Source organism: Colletes gigas, unplaced genomic scaffold (assembly GCF_013123115.1).
Source record: "Colletes gigas isolate AHSC1104 unplaced genomic scaffold, ASM1312311v1 Colletes_gigas_Sc00064, whole genome shotgun sequence".
Lineage (NCBI taxonomy): Eukaryota > Metazoa > Arthropoda > Insecta > Hymenoptera > Colletidae > Colletes > Colletes gigas.
The window spans coordinates 243,890-259,948 of NW_025106693.1; the positions used below are offsets into that span (position 1 = coordinate 243,890).

The 16,059-nt window shown below is 33.8% G+C and overlaps 1 protein-coding gene across 3 annotated transcripts in view; it reads left to right on the top strand.

The window, feature by feature from the left end:
* Window positions 1–16,059, top strand: part of LOC122403620 (G-protein coupled receptor Mth2) — a 141,210-nt gene that overhangs the window by 90,350 nt on the left and 34,801 nt on the right. For all 3 annotated transcript variants that reach the window (XM_043407236.1, XM_043407235.1, XM_043407238.1), the window contains 2 exons: window positions 1,070–1,305; window positions 3,814–3,892. In XM_043407236.1, the coding sequence (XP_043263171.1) occupies window positions 1,070–1,305; window positions 3,814–3,892 (315 nt within the window). The remainder of the gene's footprint in view (window positions 1–1,069; window positions 1,306–3,813; window positions 3,893–16,059) is intronic.

Below are 16,059 nucleotides of genomic sequence, written 5' to 3' on the forward strand. Positions count from 1 at the left end.
TTCAGTGCCGTGTTGGGCCTGCGTTTGCCGCATGGGCCCCGTTCCAAATGCCCAGGGCGAAATCGTCAACGGATCAGTTGGTTTTCATGAACATAGTATATTCATGATAGACGATTCGCAGGTATGAGTTGGGAATGTGCAGGTTAGTATTCAGACTAATGCGTCACTTACAATAGTGAATGGAGTGACATTTTATTGATTGAACGAAACATAATGATGTGAATACTGAATCCTACTGATATGATATCGAAGTTAAAAATGGTATCAGTCGATTCGCCTTGGCGAGACCTTTCCAACGGTGTATAGCATATGCTGTACGCTCTTGGGTCAGTAAACTCCTCTAGGACTTAACATTGTCGTTTAGGTTATGTAGCTTACAATGGTCTGAAATTAAAATTTTACTTTTGCAGAATATTGTACGGTTTTGATCTGGCAGTGAACGTGTTAGAGAACCTCGACGAATTACGCGTTAAACGAAACTGTTTCAACATCTATCGAAACATTTGTTCCATTGTTATTTTTATAATTAAATCCATTGACTATTGTAGGAGTTATGACCGTTTCAAAATTGGTCTACTTTTATGGGATTTTCCTAACTTTATGGTGTTAAGGAACACCTTTTCCAATATTCTCAGAATTTCTACATATTCTTGACTAAAATACGCGTTGTTTGCATTTTGAAAAATTAAAATCGTCCAATTCATTTAGGAGTTATGACGTCTTAAACATACGCATGAAATTTAAAGTGATTAGACATGAAATTTCATTTATGATCAGAGAATGTATTTTCGGTAAAGAATTTTTTTCTCGAAAGTGCGTAGGAATTCGAGGGTACGTCTATTCACCAAAAATTATTGTAAATGACCCCTCTAGCTAAACATAATTTTTCCAGAACAATTTGAAATTTTTTTTAAGCCGAAAAATTTCAGCAAACCCCCTTCATTTTCCCACCAGTTTTTATTAACTACATAGGTGTACGCTCAATTTTGTGAGTAATTGTATATGTTTAATGCATCGCGTATTAAATGAAATGTCATAAAGCATCATCGAATGTTGTTCTTCTGGTTAGTGATTTCAGATTCAAAGTTAATAGCATCCTGGAGATGATAAGTTGCTTTTTTCTGCTGTTGACGTTGTTGGTGTACATTTGTTTGCCCGCACTTCAAAATCTGCATGGAAAAACCTTGATGTGCCACGCTGCGAGCCTCCTAATGTCTTACGTTTGTCTTGCCATAATGCCTTGGTTGACACCGACGCGGACTCCTCATAATACAAATGGAGGCTCTAAATATTGTACAATACTGGGTATGTTATTGCACCATTACTATCTACTATGTGCATGTATTAGGTCGTCCCATAAGTTCGTGCCGTTCAATATTCTGAAATTGATGAGGATAAAATTTGTAATCGAATAAAAAACAAAGAAAATTTGTCAGTTTAGGTGATTTCTGAAATTTCAAACATAGCAACATCAACAATTCATAGAAATTTGAAACAAATAGATATTGTGTCAAAGTTCGAAGTTTGGAATCCACACTAGCTTATGGAACAAAATTCTCTTAATCGTGGTAGAGCCTGATTGCGTAAATATTTCTGTTAGCATATAATAAAACCGAATCTTATAAGATATAATATATAACAATCTCCAGGCTTATTAGTGGATGAACAATTTGAAAATGTCAACGTTTTAATGGAAAGCGTTAAACTAAATTTGAATAAAATACTACTACCCTTAACCTAACCTCGACTCTTCCTACCAAGGTGACGAAAACTAACTGATGGGAGGATTGGTCAAGCCAATCCTCAACGTCATCACCTTGGTAGGGCGTGTGGCGTCGCCTCCCATGCACGCCACCAGAGGGGTCGCGCTCTCACAAGCGCTCGACCGACTCCTCGGTTGCTATATATATTAGGTCGTCCCATAAGTACGTGCCGTTCAATATTCTGAAATTGATGAGGATAAAATTTGTAATCGAATAAAAAACAAAGAAAATTTGTCAGTTTAGGTGATTTCTGAAATTTCAAACATAGTAACATCAACAATTCATAGAAATTTGACACAAATAGATATTGTGTCAAAGTTCGAAGTTTGGAATCCACACTAGCTTATGGAACAAAATTCTCTTAATCGTGGTAGAGCCTGATTGCGTAAATATTTCTGTTAGGATATGATAAAACCGAATCTTATAAGATATAAAATATAACAATCTCTAGGATTATTAGTGGATAAACAATTTGAAAATGTCAACGTTTTAATGAAAAGCGTTAAACTAAATTTGAATAAAATATCCAGCAAGTTTTGGAGCGACGATACAATGGCTTTGCCAAAAGAAGGGGAAGGAGTTGTTGAACGAGAAGGGGGTTACTATTTTTCATAAAATTCCATCATATGTTTGTAAGGAAGGCATCCTTAGTCTGTTTGAATGTGGCGCGTGAGTAGTATGTCGCGATCTCCATACGTGGCGCTAGAGTAACGAGTCGAGGGAGATGTGCCACGAGGGTAAATGCGACATTTATTTGAAAGAGTGATTAGTGTACAAGAAGGGTGTAAATAAGAACATTGAATGTTGTTTCTTTGTTTTTACAGGTAGAATTGACTGTCAATTCATTAAGTAGTCATATTGCATTGCGTTGAATTTAATAAAAGTCTTTGTTTTTACAGAGAACACTTCTACTTATTTTACACCACCAACCTACCGATAAATAGTACATTATACAACAACATTCAATGTTCTTATTCACACCCTTCTTGTACACTAATCACTCTTTCAAATAAATGTCGCATTTACCCTCGTGGCACATCTCCCTCGACTCGTCACTCTAGCGCCACGTATGGAGATCGCGACATACTACTCACGCGCCACATTCAAACAGACTAAGGATGCCTTCCTTACATGTTTAAAATATTACTTCAAGTTGCAGTAGAAAAATCGGTACGAACATATGGGACGACCTAATACTTATAATTATAACTAATCATGATGATCTACCGTGCAATTTCCAATTACTCTTGGTCCATCGAACAGAAATCATATTTAATGTTTGAACACTTCAGTCGCGTTATGACATTACTGAAACGAAAATGAAACATCGTTGGCGTAAATCAGTAGTTGGACGTCATTTCCCACACCGGGTTATTTATGTTTTATAACTGTAAATATACAACGTGGACGGTGCATCGTTTCAGCCTGCGTACGATTACGTTCAAACGAATCATCTTCACGAGTTATTCTCAGACTTCTCTTGTTTTATACGTACAGTCACACGAACGTAGATTCCAAGTTTGGTTTATTAAAAACGAATTTCTTGAAATATTTTGGTCATAGAACTTCTTGGAAAAACCCCCCTTATTATTCGAGAATAAATTCGGTAATTCACATTACAGAAGAAATAAATAATTACTTTTTCTCAGTATTAGTTCCTGATTTTTTTTAAACATCTTATCTTTCAGTCACATGAATTTTAGCAAGTACACACTTTTCTGTAATTTTTCTATTAGTAATTATTTCATCTGTCAGGAAGTTTATTATGTATCTTGCAATATGATAGATCTGATGCAATTTGATGAACACGATTGCTTTGTGCTAAGCAAGTACACATTTTCCTGTAGATTTTCTATTTTGTCCATATTTTTTTAAAATTTGTAACGTATCTTGAAATATGATAGACTATGAAAGGTTCGATACAATTTGACGAACATAACTCTTTCGTGCTAAGAAACAATTTAAAAATCCAACAAAATTGCATTTGATTAATTACACATCACTAATTCAGAATCCAAAAACAATATACGAAACCATTTTTTGATTTCAGGAATCGTCATGTATTTCTCATTCCTGTCGACTTTCTCTTGGCTGAACATCATGTGCTTCGACATATGGCGGACGTTCGGGTAAGCTACTTCAAACGATTTAAATTTCCATCCCAGGGGGGAGAAAAAAATTCGACCTTTTTGTCCGACTCCGCTTCCGCTCTTTCTATCTCGCGAACTTAAACTGCTAAATTATCGCGGAGGAAAGTTTGTCGAAAAGCGATCCGACGCGGAGCGAGCCCCGCTCGATTTTAATTCGCGCGAAATAGAAAAGAAATTGGATGTAAAGTGACTTGAGCACGCGGTGACTAATGCGAGAAAAATCGACCCTATCAATGAGGGACGAGATCAACGAAGGATCTTTATCTAAAAGTTTTCAAGAATTATAAGGAAAGTACTTTGCGCGTTGCAATTTTTCAAGTGTCCTCGGCGTAATAGATTACCCAGATGATAGAGCTTCTAAGAATATGTATTTACAAACGTAATTTATTCTTCTAGACAATCTTGCGAGTTTCATCGTGTCTTTTCTTTACATTTTTCAAGTCGAATATACAGGGTGTTCGGCCACCTCTAGCAAAAATTTTAATGAGCGATAGTAGAGGCCAAAATAAGACGAAAATCAAGAATACTAATTTGTTGATGGAAGCTTCGTTAAAAAGTTATTAACAATTAAATTCAAAAAATTCAAATCGTTCTGGAAAAATTATTTTCGGTTGCGGGGGTCAACTACAATCATTTTTGGTGAGTACACATACCTCCGAAATCCTATCTACTTTCGAGAAAAAAAATCGAGTAGGTGCTGAAATTTTTCGGCGAAAAAAATTTTTCAAATCGTTTTAAAAAAATTATTTTCGGTTGCGGGGATCAATTACAATCATTTTTTATCATTACACATACCTCCGAAATTGTACGCACTTTCGAGAAAAAAATTCCTTACTGAAAATCCAATTAGGTGCCTAAATTTTTCAACGGAGAAAAAAAATTGCAAATCGTTGTGGAAAAATTATTTTCGGTTGCGGGGGTCAATTACAATCAGTTTTTGTCATTAGACATACCCACGAAATCCTGCCCACTTTCGAGAAAAAAAATAGAGAAGGTGTGAAATTATTCGAGAAAATTAAAAAATTGCAAATCGTTGTGGAAAAATTATTTTCGGTTGTAGGGTTCAATTACAGTCATTTTTGGCGAATAGACATACCCCCGAAATCTTGCGCATTTTCGAGAAAAAAATTCAGTAAGAGCGGCACTTTAAACGTTAATAACTTTTTAACGAAGCTTCCACCAACAAATTAGTATTCTTGTTTTTCGTCTTATTTTGGCCTCTACTATCGCTCATTAAAATTTTTGCTAGAGGTGGCCGAACACCCTGTATAGGGTGTTTCCAGGTTAAACCACAAAACTTCAGCTATGAATTCAGGATCGGATAAATAAATTTTTCCTGTGGTAATATGCTCGAAAATGGTTATATAAATATATCAAATTGATTAGAATTAGATTTGCATACGATTCAAGTATTTATATGTTTGCAACCCTGTTAATGAAAGTAAAACGTTTTTAAATAATGTATATAACATGGTTAAATAATATAGATATATATACGTTTTGTTTACTTTATAAACGGTTGCAAAAACACGCAATAATTAATTTGCAAATGCTTCACGTCATAAAAATCTGTTGAATTTCTGCCAATTTTTCCCGATGTTCCGCACTTTGCAGTGTTTGTTTTTTAGTTCCCCCGTAAAATGCATACGATTTTTTTTTACTCGATTCTTTTATTTTACACAGACCTATTCTTGCATGTTTTTTTTTCCACTGCACGCATCCAACGTGTGGGAAACCCAGGTGTACACAGTTACCAGTTACGTGTGAAGTTACGTAATACCCGCTTCCAACCATCCATCATTCGAAACTAAGCATTTCGACGAAGTTCAAAATATAAATTTATCGAAAAGTAACGAAAAAACAATTATTTACATTTCTAATAATATTTACGTTTCTTGACGAAATAGATTTATTAATTAATGATTTATTAATAATTTTCCATAACTAGATTACTGAAGTATCAAACTACGCGTCGCGTGAACTATAATCGCAGTATAATCGCGTTACACCTATTGATTACGCACCAATTAATCACAGTATGAGCTATTTTACTACGATATTCCTCTTAACACGTTCACTGCTAGATAAAAGCCATATAATATTCAACAAAAGTAAAAATTTTTATTTTAGACCATTGCAAGTTACATAACCTGAAATTTGTTTCGGTATTTATTTTCGTAACCTTGTTAAAATTCACAAATTCTATCCAAATTTATTTCCCTCACAGTCTTGACTTGAGAATTAATTTTTCTAGCATCATAATGGTAAATTGTTAAAGTATTAATAGTGAAAATTGCAAACTCGATATAAAGAAAACGCCATTGTGGGCCACCGCCATCCCACGTGACACGAAACGCGTAATGGAAACCGGGAAACCGAACCGCAGTCTCCCAGTTCCCTGTTTAAACTTTAACGTTGTATAGTCAGATCAAAATCAACTGGCTGTTCAAGGCCACCGCGATTCACAATCGCGTAAACGGTCTTGATTTTAATCGCGGAAACGAACTTCTCGTTTCCAATGCCTTTCATTTCTTCGTCGCGTCAATATCCACTGAATCTTTCAATCTTAATTCTATAAATTTACATACCTCCACCTTTTATCTTGGGTTTATTTGTTACAAATATATAAAATTACTTGCTTTAAATTAGTATGTTTTTTTTCTTGCTCTCGTGATTATATTAATATTCAAGGAATTTGATTTTTCTTTTCTCGTTACACATACAGGGTGTTCGACCAACCCTGGGAAAAATTTTAATGGGGTATTCTACAGGTCAAAATACGACGAAAATCAAGAATACTAATTTGTTCATGGAGGCTACGTTAAAAAGTTATTAACATTTAAAGTTCCGCCCTTACTGAATTTTTTTCTCGAAAATGCGCAGGATTTCGGGGATATGTCTATTCACCAAAAATGATTGTAATTTACCCCCGCAACTGAAAATAATTTTTCCAGAACGATTTGAAATTTATTTTTCGTCGTAAAATTTAGGCACTCTGTCGATGTTTCTTGAAAATTCATTTTTCATTTTTAATAAATTTGGTTTTCGTTGTACAGGAAAGTTGTTTAACACTTTTTTGTAGGTATCCATGAACTCTAGTTCCCCCCAAAATTTCAATGAAATATATTCAGTATTGTAGGAGTTATGACTGTTTGAAAATTGGACCATTTTTATGGGGTTTTTCTCATTTTACAGAGTCAAGCAATAACTTTTCGAATATTTTTGGAATTTCCACATATTCTTTACCAAAATACGCGTTATTTGCCTTTTTAAATATTAAAATCCTTCAATCCGTTCAGAAGTTACGACGTTTTAAAGATTCGCGTGAAATTTCCGGTGGACATTTCTAGCCATACATTATATTTTCGTTTAGGAATTTTTTTCTCGAAAATGCGCAGGATTTCAGGGTTATGTCTATTTACCAAACATAATTGTAATTGACCCCCGCAACTGAAAATAATTTTTCCAGAACGATTTGAAATTTTTTTTTCGTCGTAAACTTTAGGCACGCACCCCCTGTCGATTTTTCTTAAAAATTCGTTTTGGTTTTTTAATAATTTTGTTTGACCCCCTACAGAAAAGTTGTCTAATACTTTTTTGTAGGTACCCATGGGCTTTACTTCAAAAAAAAGTTTCAATGAAATATATTCACTATTGTAGGCGTTATAAACATTTGATAATTGGACCATTTTTATGGGATTTTTCTTATTTTGCGTAGTGAAAGAATAACTTTTCGAATATTTTTGGAATTTTCACATATTCTTCCAATCTGTTCACAAGTTATGACATTTTAAAGATACGCATGAAATTACAGGGAAGCATTTCTGGCCTCACATTAGATTTTCGGTAAGGAATTTTTTTCTCGAAAGTGCCTAGGATTTCGAGGATATGTCTATTCACCAAAAATGATTGTAATTTACCCCTGTAACCGAAAATAATTTTTCCAGAACGATTTGAAAGTTGGTTTTCGTCGTAAAATTTAGGCACTGTCGATGTTTCTTAAAAATTTATTTTTCATTTTTAATAAATTTGGTTTTCGTTGTGCAGGAAAGTTGTTTAACACTTTTTCGTAGGTATCCATGAACTCTAGTTCCCCCCAAAATTTCAATGAAATATATTCACTATTGTAGGAGTTATGACTGTTTGAAAATTGGACCATTTTTATGGGGGTTTTCTCATTTTACAGAGTCAAGGAATAACTTTTCGAATATTTTTGGAATTTCCACATATTCTTTACCAAAATACGCGTTATTTGCCTTTTTAAATATTAAAATCCTTCAATCCGTTCAGAAGTTACGACGTTTTAAAGATTCGCGTGAAATTTCCGGGGGACATTTCTAGCCATACATTATGTTTTCGTATAGGAATTTTTTTCTCGAAAATGCGCAGGATTTCGGGGATATGTCTATTCACCAAAAATGATTGTAATTTACCCCCGCAACTGAAAATATTTTTTCCAGAACGATTTGAAATTTGTTTTTCGTCGTAAAAAGGCACCCATCCCCTGTCGATTTTTCTTAAAAATTCGTTTTTGGTTTTTAATAATTTTGTTTGACCCCCTACAGAAAAGTTGTCTAACACTTTTTTGTAGGTACCCATGGGCTTTACTTCAGAAAAAAGTTTGAATGAAATATATTCACTATTGTAAGCGTTATAAACATTTGAAAATTGGACCATTTTTATGGGGGTTTTCTTGTTTTGCGCAGTCAAAGATTAACTTTTCGAATATTTTTGGAATTTTCACATATTCTTCCAATCCGTTCAGAAGTTATGACATTTTAATGATACGCATGAAATTACAGGGAAACATTTCTGGCCTCACATTAGATTTTCTGTAAGGAATTTTTTTCTCGAAAGTGCCTAGGATTTCGGGGTCATGTGTAATGACCAAAAATGATTGTAATTGACCCCCGCAATCGAAAATAATTTTTTTTGGAACGATTTGACAAATTTTTTTTGTCGAAAAATTTCTGCATCGACCCGATTTTTTTTCTCGAAAGTGGGTAAGATTTCGGAGGTATGTGTATTCACCAAAAATAATTGTAATTGACCCCCGCTACTGAAAATAATTTTTCCAGAACGATTTGAAAATGATACGAACGATTTGTTAATAAACAAAGTTCTGCAAAGGTATTGTTCAAATTGACTAGTGTACGAATACTTTTTACACTCACTGTATGTAATTTGATAAAACCAAAATCGAGGAACGACCACATAGTAGAGTGAATCCAGGTCGTAATTGGTGTAACGCGAGTCGAAAAGTTCGTCAATGTGTTAGGAATACGCGGTCGTAATACTTGGCATGCGGCTTCACAACGAATTTCGAACGAATTCTATTCCACCTCGTGGGAATTAGCGGGTCCGGGTATGGTTCATAATTTCAGAGGTACGTAAACTTTCACCCCTCTGTTCGCTAATTCCGGCGTATCGTCGTTCTCCACACTAACAACAATAATCCTGGCCGTGTTCTCCACACGCGACGCTGATATGTTTACCGTGATTCAGTCTCAAAATTACGCCCACCGCTGTTAAAACTACGATAAAGTGTAAACGGGGGACGGGTTACACGATTCTAGCGTGACGTTGAACGTAAACTCAGTAATCGACATCGGCGAATTTCCGCTCCACGACGGTCGACCATTTTCGTTTTTTGTAAAGTAATTTTTCGCGCGCTTTTTACACAAAATTACTCTCTTTCGATCTTGTAGCACTTTTTATTGGACTCGTTTACTCACATAGAAATGAATAGATACTCGAATTTTGCACATATTTAAAGGGTATAGCCGAATAAGGGGGTCAAATGTGCCCTTGAACCAAATTTGACGTACGATGGATCCATCGATAGAGCATCAGAAAAAAACATTCTGTACCAAATTTGAACCCTCTATCATGTTCGGAAGGGTAGTTATTGGGAAAATTCGGATTAGCGAATTTGTGCCTATTTCCCCTATTTAATCGAGTATGAAAATTATGAAAAAAATCTGGTGCATTGCGACTATTGAGATACGTGTTTGAGAATTTTTTCCGATTTTTCGATTTCAAATCCTAGGTGTGAAAAATTAAAAACGCAAAAAAACGCAGAAAAATACCGATTTCGTGTTGAAGCTTTCGAGACACTAGATTTATATAATTACTGTAAATGCATATTGTCATTGGTTATGTCCCTGAATTTTTTCAGATTTTTTGGCAGGGTGCGCCGTAGTAGTTTCACACTTAATTAAAAATTTAATTCGGTACGATAAATTTTTAAATAATCGTTACAATGATATCTACTTTCTTTCTTTATTGTTTTATTTTTAACGTAATAGTTTTCTTATCCTTTGCAGGAATTTTCAAAATGTCAAAAAAATTTTTTTAAAATTTCGAAAAAGGCATTTTGGTTGTCAAGGTTTTTGAAGAGAAGAACTACGATAACTTATAATAATCGTTACAATAATATCTATTTTATATCAATAGTTTTCTTATCCTTTGCAGGCATTTTCAAAATGTCAAAAAAATATTTTTAAAATTTCGAAAAAGGCATTATTTTGGTTGTCAAGGTTTTACAAGAGAAGAACTACGATAACTTATAATAATCGTTACAATAATATCTACTTTATAGCAATAGTTTTCTTATCCTTTGCAGGCATTTTCAAAATGTCAAAAAAATATTTTTAAAATTTCGAAAAAGGCATTTTGGTTGTCAAGGTTTTACAAGAGAAGAACTACGGTAATCTTTAATATTCGTAGACTTTGCAATTCTCACTTCGTTGCTTCGTAATTTTATCGAATGTCAGAGTAATTGAGGTATATTTTACGATGCCCGAATTTAAATCCCAATGGAATTTTGCACGCGAGCTCACCAGAAGTCTGTAATATGTAGACTGCGGATCTTTATGCAAATTCATATTTTTATTAATAGAATTAATAAAATGGGAGCTTTGTAGATGATTGTCTCAACCCTTAAATATAATAATTCGTATCTTACTTTAAGTATTACTTATATTTTTGCATATTAAGTGCATTCTGTAGTTTCTTGAGAATTAAAATTCCCCATAAATGCATAAACATCCGCAGTCTAGTAATATGCAATACAGGGTGGCCCACGCAATTGTTTCAAGTCATAACTCCGTTATTATTGCATTTACGAACAAATGCCAAAGGAGAAAGATAAATGGTTCGAAGAGCACTATATCTGTAGGCCTTTAAATTTTTGTTAGATGCATCAGTGCATGTGCAATTAACAATTGCATCATTTCTTTAAATAGAAATGCATATTTTTTTTTACACAGATCGGTTCTTCTGTTCATTCTACGTAAAAAATGATTAGGGTACCATGGCAAAAAAATTATTAGATCTCGAGATATTTTCAAAAAATGTCTTTATCGAAGAAGATGCTCAAACGCTTCTCCGTTACATTCTAAACATTTCTGATAACGTTTTTTTATTGTTTGCATAACTGCGTTTAAATTATCTGCAGTTATTGCTGCACATTCCAGTATGATTCTTTCTCTCAGATTCTCTACAGAATCTATGGGATTTGAATAAATTCTATCTTTCAAATAACCCCACAGAAAAATGTCAAGGGGACTTGAATCAGGTGAACGGGCTGGCCAACGTATTGATGTATTTTTTGCGATAACGTTATTGCAAAACTTATTTTTTAGAAACCGCACTTTTTCAAATTCTTAGTTTTCGTACTCGAGTTACGATACGTGAATTGCTACTGAATGATGAAATGCTTACTCGTACAAATCAGTTTCTGTTATGATAACAATGTCGAAAGGGTGTTTACCTTTACAACATAGTCATGAAGTGTTTGAGTATCTTCTTCGATAAAGACATTTTTTGAAAATATCTCGAGATCTAATAATTTTTTTGCCATGGTACCCTAATCATTTTTTACGTAGAATGAACAGAAGAATCGATCTGTGTAAAAAAAATATGCATTTCTATTTAAAGAAATGATGCGATTGTTAATTGCACATGCACTGCTGCATCTAAAAAAAATTTAAGGGCCTACAGATGTAGTGCTCTTCGAACCATTTACCTTTCTCCTTTGGCATTTTTTCGTAAATGCAATAATAACGGAGTTATGACTTGAAACAATTGCGTGGACCACCCTGTATACTGGTAAGTGACGTTGAACTATTCCGCCATTGTATTTACCAGTTGTGCTGAAAATTGATCAAAGTTGATCTACGACTAAACCAATGAATAAATTTTACAAGCAAAATAGTTCCAATACGCCTCTTTAATGCTACTTTAATTAAGAATCATAATTGTACCAGAAAAATTATATTTTACTAGCATCCCCCGTCTCGGCTTCGCCCGACTTTGTGCAAAAGCAATTTATGACCAAACGATCCTCCTGACATGTATATCCGCGATAATGCAATTCTCTTGCGAGAAAGCGCTCGATAAGCTCCGCCACCTGGCGGTAACATCGCAGTACTGCTGCGGGCGAGGTATCGCGCATCATAAAAGTGCGCGTATAACGCATATTCGTAGAAATTTTTCGATGTTTTTTTTTATAAACCATCAGTGAAAGTAGACCTTTCCAACGCATGTACTCGTTTGAAAATCGGTTGAGTGGTTCTCGAGTTATAAAATCACGAACATAGGACAACTTATTTTTATATATATAGATTGGAGAATTTAGTCTCCTTTAAAATTGATTAAAAACATATTTTAGAATTTAAAAAAATGATTGTAATTGTCCATTTTGCATGTACTAAAACGTAATCATTCTATAAATTTGAAATGAGAAATGAAAGAAGATTCTTAATTAGGATGCATTTGGTTACAGCGGGTATTAAAATGAAAGGTAAAAGTCGATAATTAAAAAAATTATAACACTTTGAAGTTTAATTATCGATTTTTGGATGGTTTTTATCATTTATGCGGGCCAAAATAATATCAAAGGAACAGAATATTAAATTCTGGTATCATTCTAGCATGGGTTACAACGATGAGCCTGTACTGAAGATGTCCATCGAATTTTTTATGAATCGATCAGATTTTTATGAAAACCAGCTAAAAAATTGTTGAATGTAGAAAATAATAGTGCAGAAGAAAGCATCGTTATTAAAATTCTGTTAAAATTAAAAAATTTTTATGTTTTCACTAAGTTCAAAAAAGAAGTTTCGTTGATAAATAATAGTAAATGTAAAAAATTTTAAGTAGTTAAATCATCTGCAGAAGGAAGCTTCGTATTGAATGTAGAAAATTCTAATTGTAAGTACAGTAAAATTCAGAATAAAGTACAGAATAATTGGACTATACCTACGTATGAAGTGATAATAACGAGGAATTGGACCATTTTTATGGTGGTTTTATGGGGTTAAGGAACAATTTTTGCAACACTCTCAGAATTTCTAAATATTCTTCACCAAAATACGCGTTGTTTGCATTTTGAAACATTAAAGTCCTCCAATTCGTTCAGGAGTTATGATTTTTTATTACATCATGCATTATCTTCTCGGTAATGAATTTTTTTCTCAAAAGTGCGTAGGAATTCGGGGGTATATGTATTCACCAAAAATGATTGTAATTGACCCCTGCAACCAAAAATAATTTTTTCAGAACGATTTAAAATTTTTTAATTTTCCCGAAAAATTTGTCCACTTTCTGATTTTTTTCTCGAAACTGCGCAGAATTTCAGAGGTATATGTATTCACAAAAAATGATTGTAATTGCCCCCTGCAACCAAAAATAATTTTTTCAGAACGATTTTAAATTTTTTAATTTTCCCGAAAAATTTGTCCACTTTCTGAATTTTTTTCTCGAAACTGCGCAGAATTTCAGAGGTATATGTATTCACAAAAAATGATTGTAATTGCCCCCTGCAACCAAAAATAATTTTTTCAGAACGATTTTAAATTTTTTAATTTTCCCGAAAAATTTGTCCACTTTCTGAATTTTTTTCTCAAAACTGCGCAGAATTTCAGAGGTATATGTGTTCACCAAAAATGATTGTAATTGACCCCTGCAAACAAAAATAATTTTTTCAGAACGATTTTAAATTTTTTAATTTTCCCGAAAAAGTCCACTTTCTGAATTTTTTTCTCAAAACTGCGCAGAATTTCAGAGGTATATGTATTCACCAAAAATGATTGTAATTGACCCCTGCAATCAAAAATAATTTTTTCAGAATGATTTGTAACTTTTCAATTTCGCTGAATTTAGGCACCTAACCCCCGTCGATTTTTCTTAAAAATTTATTTTTTATTTTTAATAAACACAACCATGGGTAATGTAGTAATACAATTTATTAATAAACAATAAAATATATAAAATTCCTACACTTTATTCGTCAACTTTTTCTTTGTTTGTATGAAATATAAACATTCCGGATAACCGGGTTCCGGATAATCAGAACTCTACTATAGCATAATGATGAGGTCTCTTATGAAAGAAAGCCACTTGGATTAAATTTTGCACTCCTCGTGTGCAGTACAGAGTCCTATGTCTTCCATTCTTGCAATCATTCGAGCGCCATCGCTATTATTTTGTCCAATATAATTGATGACTCGCTCTTTCGATGGAAATACGTGTTTCAACGAGCTCATGCCCGTATCCCGCAGACGTCTGTGTATCCTTTCGAATGTTTTCCTATTTGGCAAACGTCTATCGGTGAAAAGTTCCGCGTGTAGATGTTTTATCAAAACAATCGTTGCAATCATCGAGACCACAATTTAAATGCGTATTTGTCGTTTCTGCGTTCGTATAAAACATTAACGCTTTAATGCAGAAAATAGACTTACACTCGCTGGTCGAGATTGAAACGAGAATTATTTAAACATGAGATCTCCAATAGGATGAATGATTACGCGAATATATTCTGAATTACAGAGTCACCCATTTTCTGATCCTGCTTATAGTGTTTTTGCCCATAGATAATAGAATTTTAACGCTTTAAAATAGAAAATAGACTTACACTCGCTGGTCGAGATTGAAACGAGAATTATTTAAACATGAGATCTCCAATACGATAAATGATTACGCGAATACATTCTGAATTATAGGGTCATCCATTTTCTGATCCTGTGTTGGCGTAGTGAGTAAAAACAAGCACACGAGGGTTAAAAGAGATAATCTATTTAGTATAAACACATAGTAGGAACAATATGTTAGTAATAATTAACATTAACAAGATCAAAGTATTATCATTATAACGCACGCGGCGCATACAGCGACCAAGCTGAGACGATAAGGGCGCCACCCAGCGGTGGGACTCAATAACACGCGTTTTTTTTTGTTTCCTTCACGGGCGCGAATTATAACTAGTCTACATCCTGCTTATAGTGTTTTTGCCCATAAATAATAGAATTCTAACGCTTTGAAATAGAAAATAGACTTACATTCGCTAGTCGAGATTGCAACGAGAATTATTTAACATGAGATCTCCAATACAATAAATGATTAGGCGAATACATTATGAATTACAGGGTCGTCCATTTTCTGATCCTGCTTATAGTGTTTTTGCCCATAAATAATAGAATTTTAACGCTTTTAAATAGAAAATAGAATTACATTGGTTAGTCGAGATTGGAATGAGAATTATTTAAACATGAAATCTCCAATACGATAAATGATTACGCGAATACATTCTGAATTATAGGGTCATCCATTTTCTGATCCTGCTTATAGTGTTTTTGTCCATAAATAATAGAATTTTAACGCTTTAAAATAGAAAATAGACTTACTAGTCGAGATTGCAACCATTTTTACTCATAAATAATCCTCGAAAGTCTTCGATTAAGCAACGCGTAATAAAAAAAAATAAAACGTAACGTTAGCATTTAAGGTTGATATTTAATTTGCGTACATAATTTTTGGTAAATATTTAAATTACTCTCATGTCGATGTAGGTCGCAGGTTCTTTCTCTGCTCTCTTTATGTCCTCAGCATTTGGCACTTAAAATATAGATGCATTTAATTTAATTATTGATTCGCCGGTCAGTGGTTGCTGCCTCTTGATTCGAACGAATTGAAATTCTGCATACAAAAACAGCAAACACGACGAAATTCACGGTTTACGCGAAATTTAAGGGCCAACCCGAGCGTTTCTTATATTGACATTTATACGTGCCGCCATTTATTTTGTCGAACAATACGCGCTCCGACCATTTACGTGTTTAATATTAAATACATATCGATCGTTC